At 41.8% G+C, this 25,415-nt stretch overlaps 1 protein-coding gene across 1 annotated transcript in view; it reads right to left on the minus strand.

Moving 5' to 3' along the window:
* Positions 1–4,662: 4,662 nt before the first annotated feature.
* MFSD2B (MFSD2 lysolipid transporter B, sphingolipid) overlaps positions 4,663–25,415 on the minus strand; it is a 38,611-nt gene continuing 17,858 nt past the window's right edge. Inside the window, exons 6-14 of the mRNA XM_065632100.1 lie at positions 23,414–23,583; positions 18,522–18,612; positions 18,303–18,424; positions 15,899–15,982; positions 13,636–13,716; positions 8,856–8,965; positions 7,484–7,627; positions 5,749–5,925; positions 4,663–4,720 (exon numbers count right to left, since the gene is read on the minus strand). Of these exons, the coding sequence (XP_065488172.1) occupies positions 4,663–4,720; positions 5,749–5,925; positions 7,484–7,627; positions 8,856–8,965; positions 13,636–13,716; positions 15,899–15,982; positions 18,303–18,424; positions 18,522–18,612; positions 23,414–23,583 (1,037 nt within the window). The remainder of the gene's footprint in view (positions 4,721–5,748; positions 5,926–7,483; positions 7,628–8,855; positions 8,966–13,635; positions 13,717–15,898; positions 15,983–18,302; positions 18,425–18,521; positions 18,613–23,413; positions 23,584–25,415) is intronic.

Below are 25,415 nucleotides of genomic sequence, written 5' to 3' on the forward strand. Positions count from 1 at the left end.
GAAATTATACTGAGGAGCCACCTTTTCTGCAGAGCACCGCAGCTCTAGGACCGTCCTCCCTCCAATGTTTGTTCAGCTCTGTCTTCGGAGACTGTAAATTCTCAGGTGCAACATCACACCAAGTCTCCTCCTCTGCCCCGGGGACAGAGACACATGCTGCTGCTTTGTCTTTCAAATGGTGCCTCCCAGTGAGTTACCATCTGGGTTTTTTTGCAGCAGATTTGGTGCTTAATGAAAGTCTATAATATTTCCACATTTTTTGTAACCATAATACTCAGCGCTCTTGCTCGGCATCTGAGCCATGGACTTGCAGAGAGTTAAGGTGAAAAAGAAAAAAGCGTTCAGTGCAGCACGAGGAACTTGTGATGTCAAAAATTAACAGGAAACTCCCTCCCTCACCAGCCAGTTGCATGAACCCAACTGACCTTTCCATCAACCAGCCTTGAAGTTTTCTGAAGGGAAAGACTCTATTGTAACGTTGAGACTGTTTTTTACAGAATTATGATATGAAATTCATAGGAGGTATGTGGTTGACCCCTACAAACTAGACTGCTACTGGCTGTGCTTTGCTGCATGAGGCTTGGAACTAGCCTGCCTTCTCTTTCTCGTCATCAAAGAGCTGGACGACAAATACCAGGTTTTAAAGGACCTGGAATTTTGGTTTAATTTTGAGTTTTCTACATACAGCCCACAAAGGCAAGTAGAAAAAGAGATGAAAGATGTTTGGCAACACAGTATGAACACAAAAAAGCAAGGTTTGCCTTTAAAACGTTGTCCACTTTGAGTATTTTACTTGAAATGTGGAGGGTGAATAGAGGCAAGAGGATGCAGCAGGGATTCTTATGAGGTGCAGGAGCGACTTATGGACTTAGTTATCAAGTCTACAAAGCCCTTCTGGAAAACCCAGTGACCTGAAACCGAAGGTCCCAGCCTCGGCAAGGACAGATGTCTCAGGTGGTGCCCACCTGTTAAAGTGGGAGACTCAGCACAAGCCACCTAATCCCCCTAAGCTGCGGAGGGCTGGCGAGCTCAGGGGCAGATGGTGCAGCGGGGCAGGAGAACGTGGCTGGCGGGAGACGCGGCCGGTGGGGCCGGCTGACAGCGGGTCCCCTTCTCCAGTGCCTGCTGGGGAGCGGCAGCTCGTTGACACAGGTCACTGTCACCCCGGTGAGACGGATCACCCACAGCAGCGCTTGGGAAGGTGGTATAACCTCGTAGAGTTTTGTGGTCATTACACGAAAGAATGAATCCTGTCTGCAATTGCTAACCTAAAAACACATAAATCCTTTCAGTTTTAGGTCAGTCTGTTCATATAACAAAGATGAGAGTGACTTGCAAAACACCTGGTCACAAACTACAGACACTACTGGCCTTGCAGCTTTTGACATTTTGAAGCCCGCTGGATAAAGGGTCCTTTAGCTGAGCGTTGCTCATTATACACTAAAAGGATTATGTAATGCAGTGTGCAAATGTGTAACCAATTGGCTCTTTAGGGTGTGAATGTAGTGAGAACATTTTGTATATAATGCCTGTTACTTTTCTTGCTGGCTTTATTCCAGCACCCGGACTTACACAACTCCGTAATAAACAATATCTCATCTCTGTGTGCTAAATTGGGCTCATTCATATGCACACCGGGTGAAGAACCCTGGTTTTGGGACAACAGTTTCAACATTATTTTTAGGTAGAAACTACAGGGGGGATGAAACTAGAAGACTAGTGACCAGTTCGACTGCTGACTACACCAGCAACCAGTCCAGTATAGAAGATTTGGGCTGCCATCACTGGGAACGGGCATGGTTTGCCTTACGGGGGACTACCTAGTGACACATAACTCCAGTATCCTTTTCTTCCTCTGTTTGTGAAAATCCGTTTGTTGGAACTGCTTGCGTGCTGCCCATGAGGCACCCAGCTGGTTTAATCCAATCTCCCACATTCTTAAAACTGTATTTGGGTATTACCTGGACGAGAGCCCCCGGGGATTGAACCTGGCCCTTGTTACTGCCAATCAGTGCAAGGCAGGAGGTTGACATGAGATTAGCATTTAATCTGAATGCCTGTCAATATAAGAATCTGCTTCTTTCAGTCACATGTTCTGAACATACATAAGGCACACACCTCATTTAAAACTGACAAGGAGACATACAAAGTTCATTCATTTTACAGCACCAACACTAAGCCCTAAAAAAAAAAAAAAAAAAAAAAAAATCTTACCCTGCACTTACTCTTCCATTCTTTTTATTTTAGAAAAATACATTAATTTTATTTTTTAAAAGTACAATTCTGATAATCAAATAAAGTAATCGAGTTTTTCAAAATACAAAAATACTCTGCTGCATTCAATCTATGGGAGCTTTCTATTTTATTTTTGCACTTCCCATTACTGCTACCATATGCAAAGTGAGGACTGAGTGCATCTCTGCTAGATAAATACCACATTGTCTCTCTGGGGAAGAGGAAAACAGTTTATAATCAACTAAGTTTACCTTGCAAGAGACTGAATTCATATTGGGTGTTGTGCAATCTAAAGGCAACTGCACAACTGATCTAGAAACAATATCTTAAGCCACATTCAAATTACTCCAATCAACCACAGCCAGCAGTTTCTGCAACCCTTTTATCACTGGGCTAAGTATTTGGCTTATGTAAGCTGACACAGATCCACTGCCTTGTAGCTACAGATTTATGGCAGCTGAAAACATAACCCATTAAAAAACATTAACAGCTTTTACTGGGACTTCTGGTTGTTTTTAAAGATGACTATTCAGAAATACACAAATATCACAGAATAAATCAAACCACCAGAGCTGTTTTCTATGATGTTTTGGAGCTATGTGATATTACTACATAACTTACCTAACTTCAAAGTGCAGTATATCTGCTGTTTCATATTCCATCAGACTCAAAACTGTAAACAGGCTTATGGTTTTTATTGTTGTAAACACATATGCCCCAGGCATATAAATCTTGATTTGTCCAAGAATCAAAACAAAAAGAACACCGAACCCCAGCCTTAGATGTCAATTCAACAGAAGTCTTAAACATAGTTAACTCTTACCCACACACACTCAAAATACACCCTTAAAAGTTCACTCATGATTAAGCGTTTTGCTGAATTAAGACAGTTTGTTAGGCCTTAGACTTCAAACTTGCCTGAAAAGGTTTCAGTATTAAACTTAATGAGGCTCTCAGTAGATGCGCTGGTTTTACTGCACAGTGTAAGAGCTTCCCCAGTTTCCAGTCCCAGCACTCTGAGTCAGTTCCCAGTTGCACCCTCAGGAAAGGACTGGTGATCACTTGCCTCCAGGGACACCGACTGCAAGTGTGCCCAGACCTGGGCCAGCTCGTCCTCCATAGACACTTCTGGTGCCAACCAGAGACACCCTCCTGCACCTTCACACAGCGAAGGCAGCGGGCTGGAAATCCGTGCCTTGTCTTGCATTGTGCTAATTTCTTCAAGGCAAACAAGCCTTCAGCCCTTGGATTCATCCCTCTCCCCTCCAGATTTAGATCCATCTTCAGATTCCAGTCATTTTAGTTTAAGCTTGGGGTCAGCCTCTGGAGATGTCTGTGTCTCCACTGACTGCAGGAGCCTAGAATGACTGGGTCTGAACTTAAGTGCTCCAGCAAGTGCCTGAGGGTAGGTGTGGCTTTCCTCTACAAAACGCGTTCAGCAGTGTGAGTCTATAGTAGAAATGAGGCTTCAGTTAATGTATCTAAAGCATGATGACATCCCTGACTGAATAAAAGCACAATTTAAAAGTCAGGTGCAGCCTCATTACTATAAAACACAGTGGGCAAGCTGAGATTAACAGTCACGCCATGGTGGTTTGTGAGGCAGGGCCTACATCACGTGAGAAATCGGTGAGTATCATGGTTACTTGAAGGCCAAAATTTACAGAAATATGAATGACGTAGTCTAATCTTTGGAAGAGACCACTGATTTGAGGTATCCTGAGTAGAGATGTTGCTTTTGAAAATGTGAAGTACTCACCTCTAACAAAGATCGGTTTACAGGTCTCAGAAGCAAGGAACTCCAGTCAAGGGAAATGTAAGGTTCTGTTTCATATAAAATCTATAAAGTTTAATTACATCAAAATCTCTTTCAGAAAAACTCTTTGTGAGAAAATCCTCAAAACAGGCCTGCATCAGTGAATTGCTTCATTTCAAAACAAAGTAAACTCTAACTTGATATAGTACACTTCAGGATTCCCAAGTGCTTTCCAAACACACTAGCATATAGATAGAGATTATGTTCAAAATCCACCCCAGTCTCTAAGGGTGAAATACATCACATGAGTTAAAATTTGGGTTGTGCATCACATTTACACTTTTTTTCCCTTGACCTACAAGTCCATAGAATCTCTTATTGCAATGAGATCACTGCTTTCTGTTAGTCGTTGAAAAACAAACAAACAAAACCCCCAAGCCTTCAATAGCTTACATTCCTGAACATTTGTAATATCTTTTTTAGCACCGTGCATGGAGTTAGATATATATTTTGCATGGTGGTGCCCTCTCCTGATTTCATGACTGACTGTGTCAGAATCTTCCTTTATCCTTTTTGACAAAATGTGAGCAGAGAAAAAACCCAGGGGACTCTCGCAGAGTTTGCGCATGTGATGTGAGCCTGTATTTGGAAAATCATTGTATTCGGAGCTTTCAGACCGAGGTGTCCTCTTTGTGGTCATCCAGGTTCTCTGTGCTTTGATGGCTCCTTCTGTTAAAAGCAGAACGAATGATGCATGAACAGATTTTTGGCTTTTATTGCTGACTAATCAAGCTACAGTTTAGCAATCTCAAACAACTGAGAACCACCAGCACGGTGTAGTTGTTAAGGGCAGGGACTAAAGTACAGAGAGACCAGTTCCATTCCAGATCGTTCAGTCTGCCCCCTCCAATCTGCAGCTGCCACTCAAGAAAGCAGCTGGTACCTGGGAGACCTGTGTCCCATCTGCCAACCCTGTCCAGGTATCTGAGATACCTTGGGGTGACGAATGGGTCCCAGACACCCATGTGTAGGTCCTGGAGTTGATCTCTTAGCATGGAAATCAGTTTCCAACTCCAGTAATTTGGGATAATAAAAATAAGGCAGAGTAACAACATATTTTGATATTTAATCCACGAATCTGATAGATTAAGACTGGTTTTTATGTATGTCCTCAGTATACCAAGGCTTCATTTGACAGAGGTGGGTGATTTCGAGCTAGGCAAGATTTTCTTTGGAGTGGGAGGGGAAGAAGGAGAGTGACAGGGTAAAAGGGGAAAGAACAGCTCAAAGCTGTCTTTTCTTTTCCTCCCACCATCTTTCCTGCCTACGCCTCTAAATGGTTTGGATGTTTCTTATATGCCATAAACATCAAGAATGCAGTCAAGAATCCCTTTTTCTTCTATATACAAGTAAATTGTAACTATTCGCATTTTCTCCAGAAATTTATTCTACGTAGAATATTCTTAATTTCTGGCTTGAAACACTGCACCACAAGAGTGCTTTGTGCACCACTCCAGAGATAAAGTAAAATGTAGCAGCCAATCTATCTGATAAATGGTCCTCTAAGCAGGTAGTGCTACACTACAAAAGTAAAATACTGGAGCATGTCATGGTATCATTCAGTTAATAATTCAAATAATAGAGTGTTGTTTTGTTTTGTTGTAAGGCGTCTATATTTGTAGCTAATAATTTTTGCCCAGTATGACTAAGAGCTGCTGCAGTGATGTTGTTGCTGCTTGCTGCCAGTTCAAACCTACCTTAGCTCTTCAAGCGCAAGCTTTGTTTCTCTCCGACTTTCTTCGGTGATCGGATAGAAAAGAAGTATAAATAAACCTGCAAGGATGAGGACAGCAGGGACCGCTCCGATGAGGATTTTCAGTGCGAGGATCACATCGTTGGATTGTCTGCATATCCCTGGTTTGTATCCGGTAAACCTGAATAAATGGAAATAGCAGTGGTGGGTGTAAGTCCAAAGCGAAAAGGCAGTTGTTCATCTGAAGGCCTCTTCTTGGGTCACTCTTTTCCCCCAACACTCTAAAGCTGTTCTTCAGTTTTTTCCTACACCTCTCTTTTTCCTTCCCTTCATTAAATGTTTCAAATCTCATTTTTCAAATCTCATCTTTGTGCTCTATTTCAGGTAACTGTGTTACCTCTGTATTTTCTCATTATTATTATGTAACATTTAATTACTAAGAGGAGCACGGAATCCCATGTAAGGAAAACAATCTGTTAATGTGCTTCCTATTAACATTCAGCAAAGTATTTAGGCTCTTCTTTAAAAGTATGCAAGTAATCTGACCAATTTCAACAGCAATAATTAACTTTAATTTAAACACACACTTAAGCACTCTTGTCAAGATAGACAAATTTTCTCAAGTGCTTAGAGTTAGGTACGCACTTACAGTTCATTGATTCAGGGCTTCCATGCAGTCCCACAACTGCTGATATAACCAAATTCCCATTCCCAGTTTGTGGAATGAGTTAATTTTTCTCTGAACATGCACCTATGAAAGCTACAGCTCATTTGGCATCACTCCGTGTTCTCCCACAAACATCTGCCTTGGCAAACTGCTTGCACCTAACTGGAATGCAATTGAAAATGGGCTAGTTGGTGAACAGTGATTTGTTTGAGGGTGTTAGCAGTGAGCATCTAAAATTCTGAAGCCCAAAATGTTCAGCCAAGCATTGCCTGCTATTTAAGTTTAGGCTGAAGGCCCTGAAGCAAAACATTCTGGTTACTAAAACCTAACTTCGAGCCAGGGGCAAAATAGAGTTTCAGACAAGTTTCCTTCTAAGTGTTTTTTGGGTGCTGCGTGCTGTAGCAGCGAGAGTCCAAGGTCCTTTCTGCCAGGTCATGTATAAAAGCAGGACAGGAGGTGGCCGAACACTTTTTCAGCCTGATCCTAGTCGGAACAGACAAGGCAAAAGTGGAAGGTGAACACAAAGCATCTACCAAACTGCCATGGTCTAAGCCAGGGCTGTCAAACTCATTTACACTGGGGGCCACATCAGCCTCGTGGTTGCCTTCAAAGGGCTGAATGTAATTTTAGGACTGGATAAATGTAGGAGTAGTTACATGGTCTAGTTGATGGGCAGAGCTGTGAGACAGACACTGTTCCTGACTCTGATCAGTGTCCAGCTCCCTAAAACCATGCGGGAATCAGTGATCCTTTCATGCTGAATGGGCCACTACACACCCCTGAAAGCTCTCCAGTCCATGTAAAGATTTAGAAGCTTGTATACATAGTCCAGCCCAGATGTAACAGAGAATGCACAAAGCAAAATATCACTTGTGGGGAACCTTTATCTGCAGAGCTTTTATGTTTAGTTCTTTACTCATATAAGCCACTAAAATTTACATGAGTAATTTGGAAAGAGGAAAATCTAAAGGAATTCAGGCCTTTCTGACCTTTAACTCCACAGGGTAAAGGTGAAGTAACCTCAGAATTCTTTCAGAGTAGATCCATTAAGTGGAAATGCAGTGTTACTTACTCCAGGCCTGCTGCAGAAATTCCTAAGCCAATTCCCGCTGACATCTTGGTAAAGAAAACATAAGAAGAATAGAAAATGGTTTCGTGTCCTTTTCCATGAGGATTCTGCAGGCGGAAGTTATCAACAACATCAGGCAGCATTGACCTAGAGATGAGCGAGATAAAAGAGAAACTCAAGCCAAAATCTCTTCTCAAAGTCCAGATTTACTGAAAGAGCACACCCCTTCTCCCTTTTTAATATCTGGCTGAGGTAGTCATGCACATGAAAGAATCTAGTTCAAGAAGTCCTACTGCTGGACAGGAGGGCAAAAATCCATGTAAGAAACACATGGCCACATATTGCAAAGTAGAAAACCAGCTGAAAAACTTACTGGGAGGTGACAGAATTCTTCAGACTGACTGTCATTCCAATCAGAAGTTGTGATATTACAAGAGTGCAACAAAAGAACACATTTCTTAAGATTTCAAGGGACTCTGAATAGTTTCACTCCGAAGTAACTCTTTTGACAAGCCAACAAAATTTTCAGAAACCAATGAGGCCTATTTTCTCTTTACTTCAAAGAGGCTGAATTTGGTAATGAGGAATCAGAATGGACGCTGCTCAAATGTCAATTGTGAAGTGACCTTATATTTCTAATATAAGTCCTGATTTACTGTTGGAAAAAATGGCTTCTCACCCTCTGTGCAGAAAAGTTTACACAGTCTGACAGCTTATTTCAAACTATGTTTCCACGATCTCTTGGAGTTTTCAGGGTATTGTACAAATGAGTAATGCAAAACAGCTCTCTCAGCAAGAGTCTTGTATTCTGGTCAATTTGACCTGACTTCTAATTATTCTCTCTGGAGAGGAAATGTCTCATCCTTGAGCAGTTTTTCCCCCCCACATTTTTGGTCCTCAAGAGCAAAAGACCGTGAATTCTCAGTTTCTTTTAATCATATCCTTGTGTTACTTGATCTATAACAGAGGACTGTTCAAGCAGGGGTAAGTAACTTGGCTTACGTTTCCTCTGCTACGTTCTTAATTGCTCAGCATTAATTGATTTATCCAACTTCACTATTCCTGTAGTTGTTTGAAAGCAAACCTAAGCAACTGATTTACTGTTCTCACAGGTTCTATAGCTACTTAGATTATTGTTTCATCTGCATACTCTTATATACAAAGAGCAGCTACAATTACAGTAGACATAATCTGTGAACAACAAGGCAACCAAAGTCAAGCCACTGCAAATAGCCTCTATTATAAAAGCAAAAAAAGATTCTTAAAAGTGACTCTTGCCAAATTCTGCTTCTTCCAGAGCAAATTCCATGCAGTAGTATATACATGTAACGTAGCCATATACCCCTTCCCCGCCTCAAATGTAAAATTCTCCTACCATGGCAACAGAAGAGATGCAGCAATGCTCAGACCAGAGACGAAGGCCACCAAGTAAGCCAGGATCAAGTTTGGAATGGTCACCAGCATGACTGCAAAAGGAATCATCCACTGAGGAAGAAGAAAAACAGTACATCTAACTTACAGTATGCAGTACTCAACGGTATACAGATTGATCCCTTCAAAATATAAGATTATGTTATGAAACAGTTCACACAGAGTAATGCCTAACACTTCAATATTTTGATGAAATGGCATTTCCAAAGAGCCCTGAGCCCATCTGTATTTACTTATTGTTGTGGTTTAATCCCAGCTGGCAACTAAGCCTCACACAGCCACTCTCTCACTCTCCTCGGGTGGGATGGGGGAGAGAATTGGAAGGGTAAAAGTGAAAAGAGTCATGGGTTGAGATAGAAACAGTTAATTAGGTAAAGTGAAAGCTGCATGTGAAAACAAAGCAAAACAAGGAGTTCATTCACTCCTTCCCACGGGCAGGTGGGTGTTCAGCCATCTCTAGGACAGCCGGGCTCCATCGCATGTAATGGTTACTTGGGAAGGCAAATGCCATCACTCCAAACATTCCCCCCTCCACTTCTTCTTCTTCCTCCAGCTTTATATGCTGAGCATGACGTCATATGGTATGGAATGTCCCTTTGGTCACTTGAGGTCAGCTGTCCCAGCTGTGTTCCCTCCCAGGTTCTTGTGCACCTCCAACCTGCTCACTGGTGGGGTGGGGTGAGGAGCCAAAAAGGCCTTGTGTAAGCACCACTCAGCAATAACTAAAACATCCCTGTTTTATCAGCACTGTTTTCAGCACAAATCCAAATGGTAGTCCCCTACTAGCTTCAACGGAAAAAATGAGTTGTATTCCAGCCAAAACCAGCCCACACACATGGAGGAATCAGAGAAAAATCAGAGAAGTCACGGCAGGGCGTTCTCTGTGAGCAGTATTAGGGCTATGACTGCACTGGTAAATTAAACAGTCCCAAGAGCCTATTTATCAGTCATGAGGCCAACTGGCAGACCCTGGCCACATCCATACTCCTAAACATTCACAGACTCCAAAAGAAGTGTGGCCACATAAATACGTTTTGTGAAGAGCCCTTAAGTGGGCTAGGTCCCAAACTGTGCCCAGATATTTTCTGAGAGATTGCTGATCAGCTTGTGCTAAGATTTTTCTGCCAATTTAGTAAGAGATGACCAAACACCCATTTCTGTTCTAGGCCAGTGAACTATTTAATTTACTATTAGAAACAAAGCCTTGAAACATCATCACACTGCATTTCAAGGGGAGGGGTGGGGGTTCAATGGTCATTTTGAATTGTAAATATCCCATGTCACAGGTCATCTTGAGTTTTGAAGAAGAGTTTGCTTACACCTTCATTTCCAATGGCTGTTTTAAAGCAATCTAGGTACTCAGCAATAACTAAAACGAGGAAAGCAGTGTGGTTTACTCCCACCCCACACAGACAGATACACTCATGACATTGCAGGAGTCACTAAGTCTACTCTCAAAACGCAACTAATTTGGGATGCTCAGGATTTGTTTTCTGGCAGTACCTAAACCCACCAGATTCCCCCAGCTTCAACTTGAGGCAATGGGCTTACAGGACTGAAAATCCCCTATTTTAAATGCTGATTGGATGCACACAGCCCAGCTGCTCCCTACCCATCACATGCTCCATCTCCCACGCCTGTGAACCATGGGCACAGCACATGTAGAATCCAGAATCAGGGACTTATCTACAGGGCATTTTAATGATGGGGGATTAGTTTAACATTAAGTGTTTCAATCCTCTGTACTTGCAGCCTGAGAGTTGGGGGTATGAGAAGAGCTTTCACAGAGAGTGATTCCCCTAAGCACTGCTATTTACAGTTCTGTATGATAAGTGATTCTGGGAGTCCTGGAGTCTAATCCATTATGTTTACGCTTTAAATGCGTTTCCCATCTAAAGCATTTGCTCCTAACCTAAGGAGGCAGAAAATAACCTTTCCTGACTGCAAGTCCCCAGCACAGACAGATAATCCTTGCATTAGCCCAATGTGCTAGCAAAATCGTTATTTCACCACAAGAGAGCACTCCAGCAATACAAGATTTTATGTTGCCTGTGAGCAATTTTATGACTGCCTTATGCTCCACATGGGGCACTCACTCAGAAACCGAAGCACTCAAACAAAATCCTAGATCGATAATAATAATCATTGTAAATGTAATTTTCTGCTGAAAGAGAAGCACAACCCGCAGGACTGAGGCTTCGATGCCCTGAAGTCTCACTCATGCAATGGTGGTGCAATCACGGGGGCAGCGTTCCTGCTGCAATAAACAGCTAATGCATCTCCTTTCCGTCTTATAAAACAAATATTCTGTTATTGGCACCCTGCTCCCTAGTCACAGGGCTGCTCTCCTTTGAGCCATAAACCATATCCTGCAGTTATCGTGTGTCTTCCATCCATTCCCTGACAGCACCATGGAAGGCGACCCTGCTGGGATGCTGCAGGTAGTACCGGCCTGTGCAAAAGCACCTTCTGAAGGACAAATCGGGAAAAGGTGCAGCCAGGATGTGAGTGGAAATGGGGATGGGAGGGTGGAAAAGCGGCTGCATAGCCAGGATTCATCCAAGGACATGTCTCCATGATGCACAGCTCTGATAGACAGCAGACAAAAACTGCGTATATGTGGGGAGTTGAAAAGATTAAGGGCATTTTTGGATTATTTTTAAATTTTTTATACTAAATCCTCCAAAACCCACAGCCAAAAGGTATTATTGGCCAAGATGGAAATTAGTGTTGTGAGAGAAAGCAATCTTCCCCTTTTAGACACCTTGCCAAAACCATGAATCAGCAAGTTGCCACAATTCTTAAAACTTCTTATGACAACTTCATCCTCAGTCACCAGCTGAGAGATTTACTGATTGTAAATTCAGTGTTTGCCCTGTGAGGGCAGATCAGACAATACAAATGAATGTAGCACATGGAAACAGAGGTAAATATAATAATTTCTAGCCTGTGCACCAACCTGGTCATGGGAAGAACACTCTCAAGGATCCTGCTTGGGTATGACCCCGTATTTCCAGAAAGTCTAAGCTATAAACTTCTACGAAGTTTAGATACTTCATCAGGACTTAGACTGTTGATCGTCTCTTGTGGGGCAATGAGTAAAAAGGGAGCAATATCAGCGGAACAGAGCCAAGATTCTTGTTGCTTATCTACCTACACTGCCTTCTATATTCTTTCAGGGGTCTCTTTGATGTAGAACCACTTCAACAGCAAAAATTAGTCTGGAGCAGTATGACTTTTTTTTTTTTTCCCAGGAAACTGAATTTCAAATGACATCTTCACCCTGAACCTGAGTAAGGTTTTGGAAAAAAACTCGTTTTCTCCCCTGTCTCTTTCCCTTCCAGAAGAACGTTCCCCAGTGACAAATACAGGAACCTTGAATGATGCAATTTCATTTCACAGTGCGAGAGAACAGATTAGCTGTACAGATCACACAGGGTGGTAGCATAGCAAGCCCCTGGGAGGCACTGCCAGACACAAAATCCATCACTGAGCACACACCGAGTCCCTTGAGAAATGTCTACAAGGTGAAATAGAGAGGTGGCTTTTTTTTCAATCCAGCCCCCACTTAGACCATAATACAGTCAAGCAACTCAACTGTAAAATTAAGTTAAACCATGTTTACGGAGGTGTTGACAGGCTTTCCAGTCATATTAAACTAAATTTATAGAGCCAAGCTGGTTGAAGAAAGCAGTTTTCTTAGCCATGTAGACAGAGGAGGAGATTTCCTGAGGAGAAAATCTGCATTCCCTGGTCCAGTCAATGGTCCAATACTGCTTTTGGCAATTCCCTTTGCTCAAGTGGTAAAAAGCTTATTTGGAACTTGGGTTTTAAAGTTCTCATTCTTTGGAAGTCATTCCAACACACAGATTTTAATTCCCAAAATTATAACTGTTCAATTATATTCAACAATTCTCACCAGATCTAAACTTTTCAGCTTTGTTCAGATTTTGACATATAGCTTCAGGCTGAATTTTCCAAGTCCTCATGCTTTGTTGTGCACAAGGCAGACAATTTTTCTTTCCTCTTTCATAAGTAATTGAAGGTAAACAGGGGAAAAATAGGGAGGAACAGTCCTGTACAATGACTCACTAAGGATGATGACAGAAAATTGCTGCTGTCTGCACTAAGTGAAGGACTTAAAATAATCCATCAGGGATGAGGGCAGGCTTGCTGAGCTGGCTTTGCAGAGCTGTGTCAAAGTTAAACTAGGCTTCTTTTCTCAGGTAGGTCACCTATTTCTTTACTTCACTAATAACTGTCTGTCTCTGTTCAGAGGGATATGGGCACCTCTGCCTTTTTATGTTTCCAGAGAAGGATGAGTGACAGACTCCTGCTTCCTCCTCCGTGGCTGAATCACAGATGTGTTCAACTCAGCACAAAGACAAAACAAGCCTTGTACAGCAGATAACTTGTCAATCTGAGGCAAAACAGACCTGAATTTATAAAATCTCATTGGGGTTCACGTCTGAGAGCTGTAAAATTCAGAGCTGGTGCAGATTCTTAAATAAACTGGGACCTCCCTTCAGCATCAACCCATTTCTCAGAAGTTTCTCTTGGAAACTTGGAATCTCTCTGAAATTCGGTATAGCGATTTAAAACAAACTCTGAAACTGAGAAAATTTCATGTAGCTTGAGGTTATAAGCACTTGAAAGAGCTCCTGAAGCAGCTCCAGTTGTCAAATGAAGTGAGCACAAATTTTTTTCTCAAAGGATTTGCTTACCGAAATCCCACATGCTGCACACTTCTTGCCAAATCGCTGCAGAAACTTCTGCCAGAAGGGAATGCTCACAGCTGCCGATACCTACAATTGACAAAAAACGTATCTGTATCTTACTGTCACTGTCTTCTACAGCTGTAGAGCTCACAGAAATCTTTTTGTCTAGTACATTACAGTCTGAAAGGAAGGTGAACTCGCAGATTCCTGTTTCTCTTCATCCTTTGAGTGACTTTTAAAAATTCACTGTTACATATTACAAACAAAAGCTATCCATGAGCGGGTTTTCCACAGTCGATTATCAGAAAGCAGTGTCTTAAAATTTCCTTTTCCTAGTGTAACCCACAGCAGTTAAAGCTATATGTGATACAGTCATTAAAGTTTAAACATATTGCAAACAGTCATAATATGTGCTAATGCCTTTTGTCTCATTATCTGAACTTGACAAACGTTATGTGAATTAAGCTCTATCACATCATACAGGAAGAAAGCTGAAGCATAAAATACACTTATGTTAAAATACACTTAGAGTACATAACCCATTCTGCATGTTTATTCTTAGGAACAACCTCTAAGAGAAATAGTTGCTTACAGTCAACGTTAACAACTCCAGGCAACATAGTACCATTGCCCTGAAGTACTGCTGCTAATGGCAGCCTTACGATTGACCTAAATTCAAATGTCATCTCATTCCACTATTTACTGACTTTACTGTCTCTTGTCTCTCTTCTTGGTGTCCATTACTTGCAGAGCTTTAAGATACTGTCCTGGTTTTGGCTGGGATAGAGTTAATTTTCTTCCTAGTAGCTGTTATAGTGCTGTTTTTTGGATTTAGAGGGAGAACAATGACGGTAATACACTGATGTTGTAGTTGTTGCTAAGTAGCCAAGGACTTTTCAGCTTCTCATACTGTACCAGGTACTCAGGAAGCTGGGAGGGGACACGGCCGGGACAGCTGACCCAAAGTGGCTGAAGGGATATTCTATACCATATGATGTCATGTCCAGTACATATTTTTGAAGAAACTGGCCAGGGATAATGCTGCTTGGGGATGGGCTGAGTATCAATCACCAGGGGGCCGAGTATCAATCACCAGGGGGCCAAGTATCAATCATCGGGTGGTGAGCATTGTACATCATTCATTTTGTATATTCTTTTCTCTTTTTTTGTCCTCTTCCTTTGCTGTCCTACTAAACTGTCTTTATCTCAACCCAAGAGTTTTACTTCTTTTTCCATTCTCCCACCCAGGTCACTGGAAGGTGGCAGGGAGGGAGGGAGCGAGTAGCTGTGTGGTGCTCAGTTGCTGGCTGGGGTTAAACCATGACAGATACTCAACAGTAATACCTCGCTCTCTAACGTTTTGGTTTTAATCATTGGAAAAGTTCTGTCTTATAATGTGAGAAAGGAAAAATCAAAAAGGGAAAGGAACGGTGGGAGGCTGGGACCCAAGAAGTGGAAATGAAGTTCTCCTAAGATGGCTCCATAAAGTGTCTGTGCCAAACGGGTTGGAAACATGCAACAGCTGCCCTGAAAATGACTGCTGCAGCGTGGGATATGGTAGACAAATTCTATACAAAATATTTCAAAACTGCGGTACATGCACATCCCAGTAATTATGCCACATTAAATGTTCTACTTGTGTTAAAAGGAATTTGGTCAGAAGGATGAAAATGACAGTTTTCAACTAATACTACTTGTAATCATAAAGAAAATCATGCAGTACAGGAGCAGTGTGTAACTGAGGCATAAATATCACCTAAGCAAGCAGAATTCTACCTCTGCATGTCAAGAGAAAAGGTTCTGTAAAAGAATCCTTTTATCACACTGCTATTTGCTCTAGAGGGGAATCTTCATATCTCTGGATATTTTAAATATTTATCCTCGCAAGCTGCCTAGCCCAGAAGGCTCATGTGTACAAATACACAAATTAAAATTGTTTAATTTTCAGCATACCAGACTGAGGAAAGGGAAAAAGGAGCTAAAATTCTAGACCTCCTTTCTGGCAGCAGTTTTTGCCCTTTATAGAAGCAGAAAGTGACTTAAAGGTAAAAACAGCAAGGAATTAATTAAAAGCTCCAAAGCATTAATTTTTTAGAAGTATAGTAAGGAACAACAGCTTTATTTCAAACAGGCAATGCAAAAGATGGTGTAGCTTTTTAACAACTCTGTCTAGACACAGAACTCTTCTTGCCTTCTGTTATTTTGTGCCAAAAACCAGTGAGAACCAGCTATCAGATGGGATATCACATGGGAGAGAAGCGCAACTCACCAAGATGGTCACCACCAAATACTGGAAGTGATTGCGAAGATCAGCAGCATGAGTGCAGAAAAGGACAAAGTTGCTCTGCTCCAGCTGTTGAATTGAAGACATTTGGTGACCACCAAAAAAAGAAAGGAAAATTAAATAAGACATAAATGATGTCACACTCCATGCAAGCCAAACATAGCTGTTTACCGATTTGTTAAATGTAGCATTTGAGAGTCTGATTCTTCCCTTTTACAGCAATTTAAAGAAGCCATAACTCTCCTGCTCTCACTGGAGTAACATGCCAATAATACTGGCGCAAGCAAGAGGTAAACCACACGTCTAATACAGGATAAAAACAACCAAAACAGGAACTGCCTTAAGAGAGGATTCTGTCTAAAGTCTTTATTCCCTGTGTTGCAATTGCCTTGTGTCGTTGTCACAGCTACAGCTGCAGACTGCTGCAAGAAATTGCCCTTCCTTTCCCATAGCAATGCTGTAAATCTTTCACCAGAAGCTCTGACCTTGAAACAAGTTACTCTTCAGCTGCAGTTATGCTCATGCCAACTCCCTGTAGTAGAGCAGCTAACCGCTGGGTTTCTGTACAACTTGGCTAAGGAGTGTAGCTTTGGGTCAGATATCTCCGTAAGTCTTAGTACTTGTTGTATGGGAGGATCAAGCTGCCCTGTGTTATAACGACAGGTGAAGCCACTGCCACCATGGTTCCGCAGAACTCAGGGGGGTTCTGGACACCAGAATATGGTTCAGGCCCAGCTCCAACAGAAGTAGAATGACAGAGGAGGATTTAATACTCATGCCACAGCAGGATGATCAACTCTTGCTCCTTTGTTTGCTTGTAGATTGTAAGTGGCAAATCATCTGTATACAAATTAGGATAAAAGTTACATCCCCTTTCCACTGCCACCAAAGCCTTCCCCAGCTTATGTCCCCGTTTACTCTGCCTTCAACTTAGATGTAGAATATCACACTCTGGGGCTATGGCAAATGCATCTTTACCTGCCCATGCCTTTTCTCACCAGTTCACCAGTAATTCACTCACTGAGGTCAGTGTTTCTCCCTTGAATCACGAGAGCGAGGGTTGCTCATACTGCCTGAACCGGAGCAATACAGGTTCCAGCTGCTGCCTCATCTCACACCTTCCCTTCAGTTTGTACAAATGGAAAAATAAAGAGATATGGACTGACAGAAGATCTTTTCCTCTCCGGGTGCTGTCAGCTACCATCTGTATCCTTACTGACTGAATGGATGCTGGAAGGGCCGGGACCGTAAGGGACCTTTTGTCTTTCATCTTCTCCCTGTCCCTGCTGCTGCTCACAGTGCCTACAGCTCTCAGATGCGAGCAGAAATGCTTCTGCTATTGTTTCTCACCCTTGGGCCTTCCGGCAAGGACTGACAGATGCTGTAAAGGATAGGCTACTAACTGTGCCCAAATCCAGGCCAACAGGAAACTTTGGTGCTTCTTTGGCAAACGGTCTTCTAAGCAGCCCTTCCAAGGAACTTACTAATTGACCAGGACTGCTGGTGAACACAGCACTGCTCTCTTACATGCCCCATTCTTGCCCTCTGCCATGATATTTGCTTGACCAATGGCTCATGTGTCTAAGAGTCTGTTGACAAAAATGTGAATATTATTTGCTTTTCAAAATCAAACCAAATTCAACAGATGTGTACAGGTTCACATTAAAATAACGTATTTACTGAGTTGAACGTAGCTCAAAAATCAAGCTTCAAAGAGACTGCTGGACTATGAGGAGTAAGGGTTCCTTACTGAGTGGCTTGAAGTTTTTCTGCAGCTTCTCTCTATGGGAGGACATACTGCATCTTTTTGCGAGAGCCACATTCGACTGCAGGTCCTCATTTGAAAATGAGCTCTATGTAGCTTTGAGACAGGTGAGACCTCCTGCCTCTGAACATCTTCTTACTCTGACCTAATGCCTTCCATCATAAAAGGCTCCATAAGAACCAGTTCAGCTGCTATCTGAGAACGGTCACCTATGCAAAGGAAAGGGGCAATGGTTTGAAGCGGCACACGCTATAGAGAAGAACAGAGAGAAGAGGAAAAAGCATTCTCTAAGCAACTGAAACCACAGGAGACTGTAGATAGATAACATATAATGACCTAATCTGGGTCACTAGGACTAGTTCCTCACCTTTCATGGGGAAAAAAAAAAAAAGTCATCTTTAGATGGTCAGGACTTTTGCTTTTTGTTTGAAAGAACCATCTCCAGCTGCACAGGACCCCAGGCACCAAAAAGGGACTCTGGTTCCCTACTGGTTTGGAGGGGAAAGCACCACCCCCTCGATCAGCATCTCCAGTCAAAGGTTATTTGCATTTCAGCTGCCACAGACTCCCCCATGCTGGCACAGGACTGAGGCCAACACACAGACATAGAGAGTCTGAAGTTACCTGAACTGCTGTGGAGATGAGAAGAAACGAAGCCGTAAGTTTCACATATGGACCGTGCTTCATGGTGAGTCCAAGTCCCTTACAAAAAGGAATTGCTCTGTCTGAATGTAAGGCATAAGGATCTAAGAGGAGCAGAACACGTAAAATAACAATCCTTTTTTTCAGAGATGAGTGCAAAATATTTATGATTAAATCTAGGCATACTTAAATATATCTTACCATCTTTTTCCTTTACTCCGAGAAAAAGAATGACGATTCCAAGAAGATACACACTTCCTATGACCCCTGCTGCAATCATATAAACTTTTGCCTTTGGAAAGAAAAAAAGACGTGTTTGAAATTGTGACAGGAGAATGACAAGATGTGATGAAAATTTCAGTCTCTTTCTGGTGAGTCATCTGCAAATGAAGAAATGCCCGTCTACACACAGCCAACTGTCTGTCTTTTACTTTTCTGCAAAATGTTCACTTCTGCAGTTCATTTATAAACAACACCTACTTTAGGATAAATGCAGGGCACATAACTATATATTTCTTAAAAAAAAAAAAAGCAGCAGCTGTGAACAAAAGGGCTACTGTGTTGGTGACTGGAATGTTTTAAAAATTTGCTTATAGTGAGACTAGTTATAGATATATACAGTCATCTGTCAAAAACAGGCAGCATCCACCGAGTGATTCTGATTTTTAGTAAATTCAGTTGCTCAAGCTACACAGACTGCAACCTATATCTTCATGCTGGGTAGCAAAGGCCTCAGAACTGCCATAAATATAATTACTACAGTTACTGCATTTATACATAATGATAAAAAAGCTTCCTTTAAGCTCTAATGAATTTGAGAGGTCACATTTTAATGCCAGTTTTATGAGAATATCGTAGTTTGCATGCTTGTTTTAATGGTTACTTAGTGAAACACTCAAGCAAATTCAGAAATCTTTGCCTCCTATTAGCCAGGGGAACAAAGCCTCCAAGGACGCCTCCCAAACCATTAGCTCACATTTATTGTTTCTAATCCGGATTACACTGACTCTTGAGTAAAGCTTTAAAAAAATATTTTGCATTAGTATTCTGTAATAATTTATTTCATACTGTGTTATCAAATATAAAATAAGTGCTAGTTATAGAGTTTTATGACACAATGATTATTTGATAGGAAAACTGAATTCCAAATTATTGGTAATATGTTGCAAACAGAATTATTATAAATCTAGGAAGCAACTGGTAAATAGGCACGCAATTACAAGAATGTACTCTCAAATATAAAGTCACTTTGTACAAATGCAAGGGTAGAAAGATGAACCATGTAAGTGTAGACAATCTTCAAAACAATAGCTTTTGTTAAGATATTTACATTTCAGGAGGATACATGGTGAAATAAAGGAATGCAGGAGTATTCCTTAATTGGGGTGAAAGCCTGGTGGGGTTTATTTGTTTCTTTATTTTATATCAGAGTACTTTTATACTATCAGTTATGGCTTGCACAGACTACAGAGGGCAGTATTGTAGATACCTGAGTTCAGTTAAATGAGGTAATTTCAGCCTCAAAGGCAGCCTAGCCAGGAGAGAAGAGGAAAAAAAAAAGGACAGTAACCGGACTCTCTTCTGAAATTTATATTTCATGTCTATTTATTTGTTAATTTGCTTGAAACTATTGAATTTAAATGCTTTCTTTCACAGGTCATAGTTAAGTGTAATTTGAGCTTAAACTAGCAAGGATATTCATGAAAGGCCAAGTAAGATTCTCTGACCCTAAACAAATCTTGTTATCCATCTATGAACTATTTCAGTATCCATGCTTGGTTTCTAGTAGGAAGATCCACTCCTAAGCTTACAGTAACAGCTTTGGAAGAACTTGGAAATAGCCATTTCTTCCACTTCCTCTCTTTAACAATGAGCAAAATAGTATCAGTCATTCACTAGGTCTTCTTTTAAACTCGGTGTGCTCTTGAGCAGCTAAGAATTAGTCCTCATGACAAAAAGGGTCAGGTCACACTCCTTAAAGGCACTAAGAAACCGTTAAGATTTGGCATTTTCTATTTTTTTTTTTAGACTGATGGAGGTGCTTCAGGTTCATAGACTCTACCCTTGCCTCAACTTATAACTCAATGTCCATCAGCCATACAACCAAAATTCAAGATATAACACCTCCTGTCGATAATGCAGTACAGGCACATGTTGTGTTGTACGTGGTATGAACAAAAGACAAGTGCCCTGTTGTGTGATGGAAGCAGCTCCCGCACGTGGCTCGCTGGCTGTGAATGCTCCCATAATCCAACCAAACTGACAGCAGATTATCTGAACAGAAAAAAATCCTGGTCCTCACAAAACAGGGCAGCAGGGAGTGAGGTGTGTTGCCAGAGCGGCTCATTCACATGACAGCTTCTGCCCAGGCCTGAGGAATATTTGGCATCTACTCTGGGTGAACCTGCTTTAGCAGGTGGGTTGGACTAGATGATCTCCAGAGGCCCCTTCCAACCCCAACCAGTCTGTGATTCTGTGAAAAAGGGCAGGACAGAAAAAGGAGTGAACAGAACCCATGGAAACCAGTTGGACACCATAATCCAGACCATTCTCAACCATGGGTTACTACTCATCTACAAAACCTGAGAAGGTGACGCACAAAACAGAGGAAGAAGGAAAAAAGCAAAGACCAAAACAATAAACAGGAAATCCTCACAAAAAATGAACACAAGGCTGCTTGTAAATAAGAAAGCAACATGAAGAAGGTAATATCTCTAATTAAATCAACTCATACAGTTGGGAAAAAACCCACAATTTTCCAGTCACACTGCAACTTCTTCAGACCTGAAAAATGTTTGCGTGTCTAAAAGCTTTTCCACTGTTTCCTAGTCTTAGTAGCTAGTTTAATTAAACATATTACTCCTACCTACAAACTGTAGCTACTTTAGGCTACATATGTTCACTGTTTTTTCAAATAAAAACCTACTTGACAGTTGATTCCTTGTTAAGCTTCTTTCTCTATCTCCTTCCTACCTCAAAAAGGACAGGAAAGCACGTGTGGTTAGGAAGAAAGGAAATAAATCAAGATTTTTTTTTTCCTTTAGAGCCATTTAAGAGATTTGAAGGTGGAAGTTGTTGATCATGGCATAAAGCAGATTCAGGCAGGGAATCTGCTATGCAATGGAATTCAGCTCGCTCCACAACTTTTCAAGATACTCCTCTTGACAATCCACAGAGCTGTAACAGCACAGTCATTTTCTACTCAAGCCATTGTCTTAGGAGCTAGAAGGAAAACAGGATGATGTTCTTGTCTCATTAAAATATACACTAGAAGTTACCTAACGAGGAGCTTCAAAACCACTATGAGCTATAAAATGGCATGGCCATTTACAACAGCAGCTCAGCTCTCCCCAGGCAGTTTCCCAGATCAGCTCCCTGAGAAGCTTTACACTGAGCTGTATCAAAAAACATGGATCAGGTAGCACAGAGGCAGAGAACAGTGTCTGGTTTTGGGGGGAGGCAAGGCTTTTTCCCCTTCTTGGACTACCGGTGTTGGTGCCAGGGTATGTAGATTCAAAGCATGCATACAAATATGCCTTTAGCTTGTGATTTCACTGCTGCTGAAGAGTGGTAATAGGAGCTATTTGACTACAATAAGCAGAACATGAATACGTATATCCTGATTTGTACCAAGCACCTGAGATTAGACTCAGGTCAAGGAGTCTTCTTCATGGGGAATTTTATGTATCAGTTAGTACCTGCACTGACAGAGAAACAGATGAAAATAGAAAAAGAAAGGCTGAATCTAGCAGTTGGTAAAATGAAACCAACAAAATGCTGATTTCACAAGTGCATATTAAAAACACTGCACAAGGTAATTTTTTGGTTCATGGCCTGTTTCGAGACCACTGGAAACAATGGAAGACTACCAAATTGTGTTCACTGAGGTTTGGATCAGGTTTTAGGATTTCATCCCAGACATAAAACCTTCTCCATTTCTCAAAAACCAGCAAACCGAAGCATGAAGAGATTAAATTACTTGTGCAGGATTACAGGAAAATTCTGCTGTGGGAAATGAACCGAACAAGCATGGATCTCTAGGTTCATTCCACACGTTAACCCCTGAGCCCTGCTCCCACTAATTGCCTGTTACCTACCATTGACTTTCAACAGTGATTTGCACCTTCACAAGAGCACAGGCTGCAAGTGGGACTTACAGTTTCCTTCACAAAACAGCCATTAATCTTTACAGGAGATCCCTAGTGAGAACTAATTTGAAAAGCAGTGTTGCTGAGCTGAAAGATCCTGCTAGAGCCACCATTTTTTAATAGAATCATAGAATTATTTGGGTTGGTTGAGACTTTTAAAGTTCACCTGGTTCCAATCCCCCTACCATGGGCAGGGACATCTTTCACTAGACCAGGCTGCTCAAAGACTCATCCAACTCAACGTTAAACACTTCCAGGGATGGGGCAGCCACAATTTCTCTAGGCAACTGGTTCCAGTGTCTCACCACCATCATAGTAAAAAAATTATTCCTTTTATCTAGTCTAAATCTACCCTCTTTCAGTATAAAAACATTGCCCCTTGTCCTGTCCCTACAGGCCTTGGTAAAAAGTCTTTTTCCATCTTTCTTATAAGTCCTTTTTACACATTGAAAGGCTGCAATAAGGTCTCCCTGGAGCCTTCTCTTCTCCAGGCTCAACAACCCCAACTCTCTTATCCGTTCTTCACAGCAGAGCTGTTCCAGCCCTCTGACCATTTCTGTGGCCTCCTCTGGACCCACTCTAACATGTCCATGTCTGTCTCGTGCTGGGGACCCCAGAACTGGACGCAGTATTCCTGGCAAGGTGGAGTAAGCTTTTCTTACTAAACTTCTATTTAAAAATGTAAAGCAGCCCCCAGTGAAAACAAAAGATTGCTATATACCTCCTAGTGACTTTGCAGTTTGGCATCTGCAGCAAAGCCACCCAGTGTAAGTCTGCTGTTCTGCTGAGAAGGGGTTGCAAAGACAAGGTCGTTGTCTCAGCTCCAGTGTTAACTGATTTCAGGAAGTTGTGTTCGTGCTCATCTGGCTGGGTATGATACGGTATTACAGAAATAGCCCCACTCCTCTCCCTAAGCAGTTTTAATGTGCTTCCATAGACACTTACCTGATGAGACAGAGGATCTGAGGGGTCTGGAAAGCTGGGAGGGTGATGCCAGGAGTCGGTTGTGTTTCCTGGGGCATTCACAGTGCAGTGATGAGAGACGTGAGCACTGGCCACAATCTGCCCCTGAAGTGCAGCTCCAATCAAGGTCCCAAGCACTTCCATGGTCATTCCTAAAGAAGGAAGCACAAATGTGCACTGAGGATGAGAACTCGATTCTTCCACTGACTGCGAGCTTGCTCTTTTGTCTCACTGAGGAAAAAACTCATTGAACCATTTTGTTTTACAGGGAACAAGCAGCAAAAGCAATACCAAGAACAGCAGAACTGGAAGGTCAGTAATAGAACAGTTTCAAAGAAAGAGTGTTTTGTCATCTATTTTCTGATCAGCTTTTAGAAGTCTCCATGGAAGAGCCTCTTTTATACAAGCTGCATGATGGATGTGGCTGAGATTAGGAGACACAAGAGGATAACACAGAAATATTTCTTCTCAAGGACCAGAGCAGTTTAAATGCTAAGTGCCATTATTTCCAAAGCAGGACTAGCAGCCATGACATCAGACCTTTCATTTGCAGCTTGACAGTAACTTGTAAAACATTTTTCAAGCCACTTATCTGATCAGACCTCTAGGTTCTCCAACTGTAAAATAAAACAATCCTTACCTCAGGTTTATGTTGGAAATAATACAGGTGCAAAGCTCTTGGAAACAGCAGATGCTGTTAACTGCCTAAGGCCACAGTCAGGCAGAACTGGCTACCCCAGCATCAGAGAACGATTCAGATCACTAGCACTCCAAGTGCCATCAGAACAGTGGATCATCTAAAAAACAACCAAAGTCTCCATTTGGGAAAGCAAAGATCTAACATGATCTAACAAAGATCTAACAAAGATCCAGCTCATGCTTCATGAGTCAACAAGGCAGCTAGTTCTTACAGTTCTGTTGCAGGTGAGAGGTGAGTAATTTGGCTTCTAGACCCTTCTCACCCTGAGGGATTTCAAGCCTACCACTCCTGTTTCCATGTCATATGGCCATACCCAGCATCCCCATGGCAGTGACATAAACTGAATTACTGTCCTAGCTCCCGAGACTTTACACATTTTGCATAAAGATACACAGGGCTGAGTAAATGAACAGATTAGGAACAGGGACCAAGATTCCCTGTTTATGAGGGAATGCTCTTCTAATTGACCCAAACATCAGGCTTTTTTCTACTTATTCTCTCTCAGTGGCTCCAGGGGTCCCATGTTCCTTTCTCAGAAGCACCATGGGGGATTCTTGAAGAGCCGCTTCCACAGCAGGCTGTGTCCTGGTGGTTGTCATACTCTCCCTGGGAAAGGACAGGCATTTCAAAAGCTCCTGGGTTCAGGTTTATTCAAGTTCCCTGCTCTATAACAGCCTTTCTAGGTGACCTTGGACATGACTTTTTGTGTATTCCTGTAAAGGAACTGAAGTATTTCTCCATCTAACGAGAGGGCAATGCACACAGCTATGGAAGATCAAGTAAGGAAAAGAAAAGAGGCTCCCTAGAAGACCCGGATCATTTAAACTATTGCTAGTATGTTCCCAAACAAAGAATGCTTCTGAATGGAAAAACTGAGGCTTCATGTAACATTAATTTTAACCAATACTGGCAGATGGTGGAAATTCTACCCTCAACCTGATCTGAAGTGTTTGAGCAACAACTGGTCTCAGCTGGGCCTCGCAGAGCTTCCAAACTGTTGACTACTCAGTGCAAAGGCAACGCACCTGAGTCACAGCTTTCCTTCAAAACACCATCTACACATTTATGACCTTTATCTAGGGCTCTATATCTGCATTTTGCCAAGAACTTGCACAGAATAAAATTTGAGAAGCATCATTAGAGGCAACAGAAATACAACCATTATGAAACATTTTCTAAGAAGTAGCAAAAGCTGAGGAACAGGCATATTTCAAAGTTCTTGTGTGCTCAGAATTTATAAAGTATTACTTTCCACACTAGCAGAGAAAGCTGATCTTTCAGAAA

The sequence above is a fragment of the Caloenas nicobarica genome, chromosome 3 (genome assembly GCF_036013445.1).
Source record: "Caloenas nicobarica isolate bCalNic1 chromosome 3, bCalNic1.hap1, whole genome shotgun sequence".
Classification (NCBI taxonomy): domain Eukaryota; kingdom Metazoa; phylum Chordata; class Aves; order Columbiformes; family Columbidae; genus Caloenas; species Caloenas nicobarica.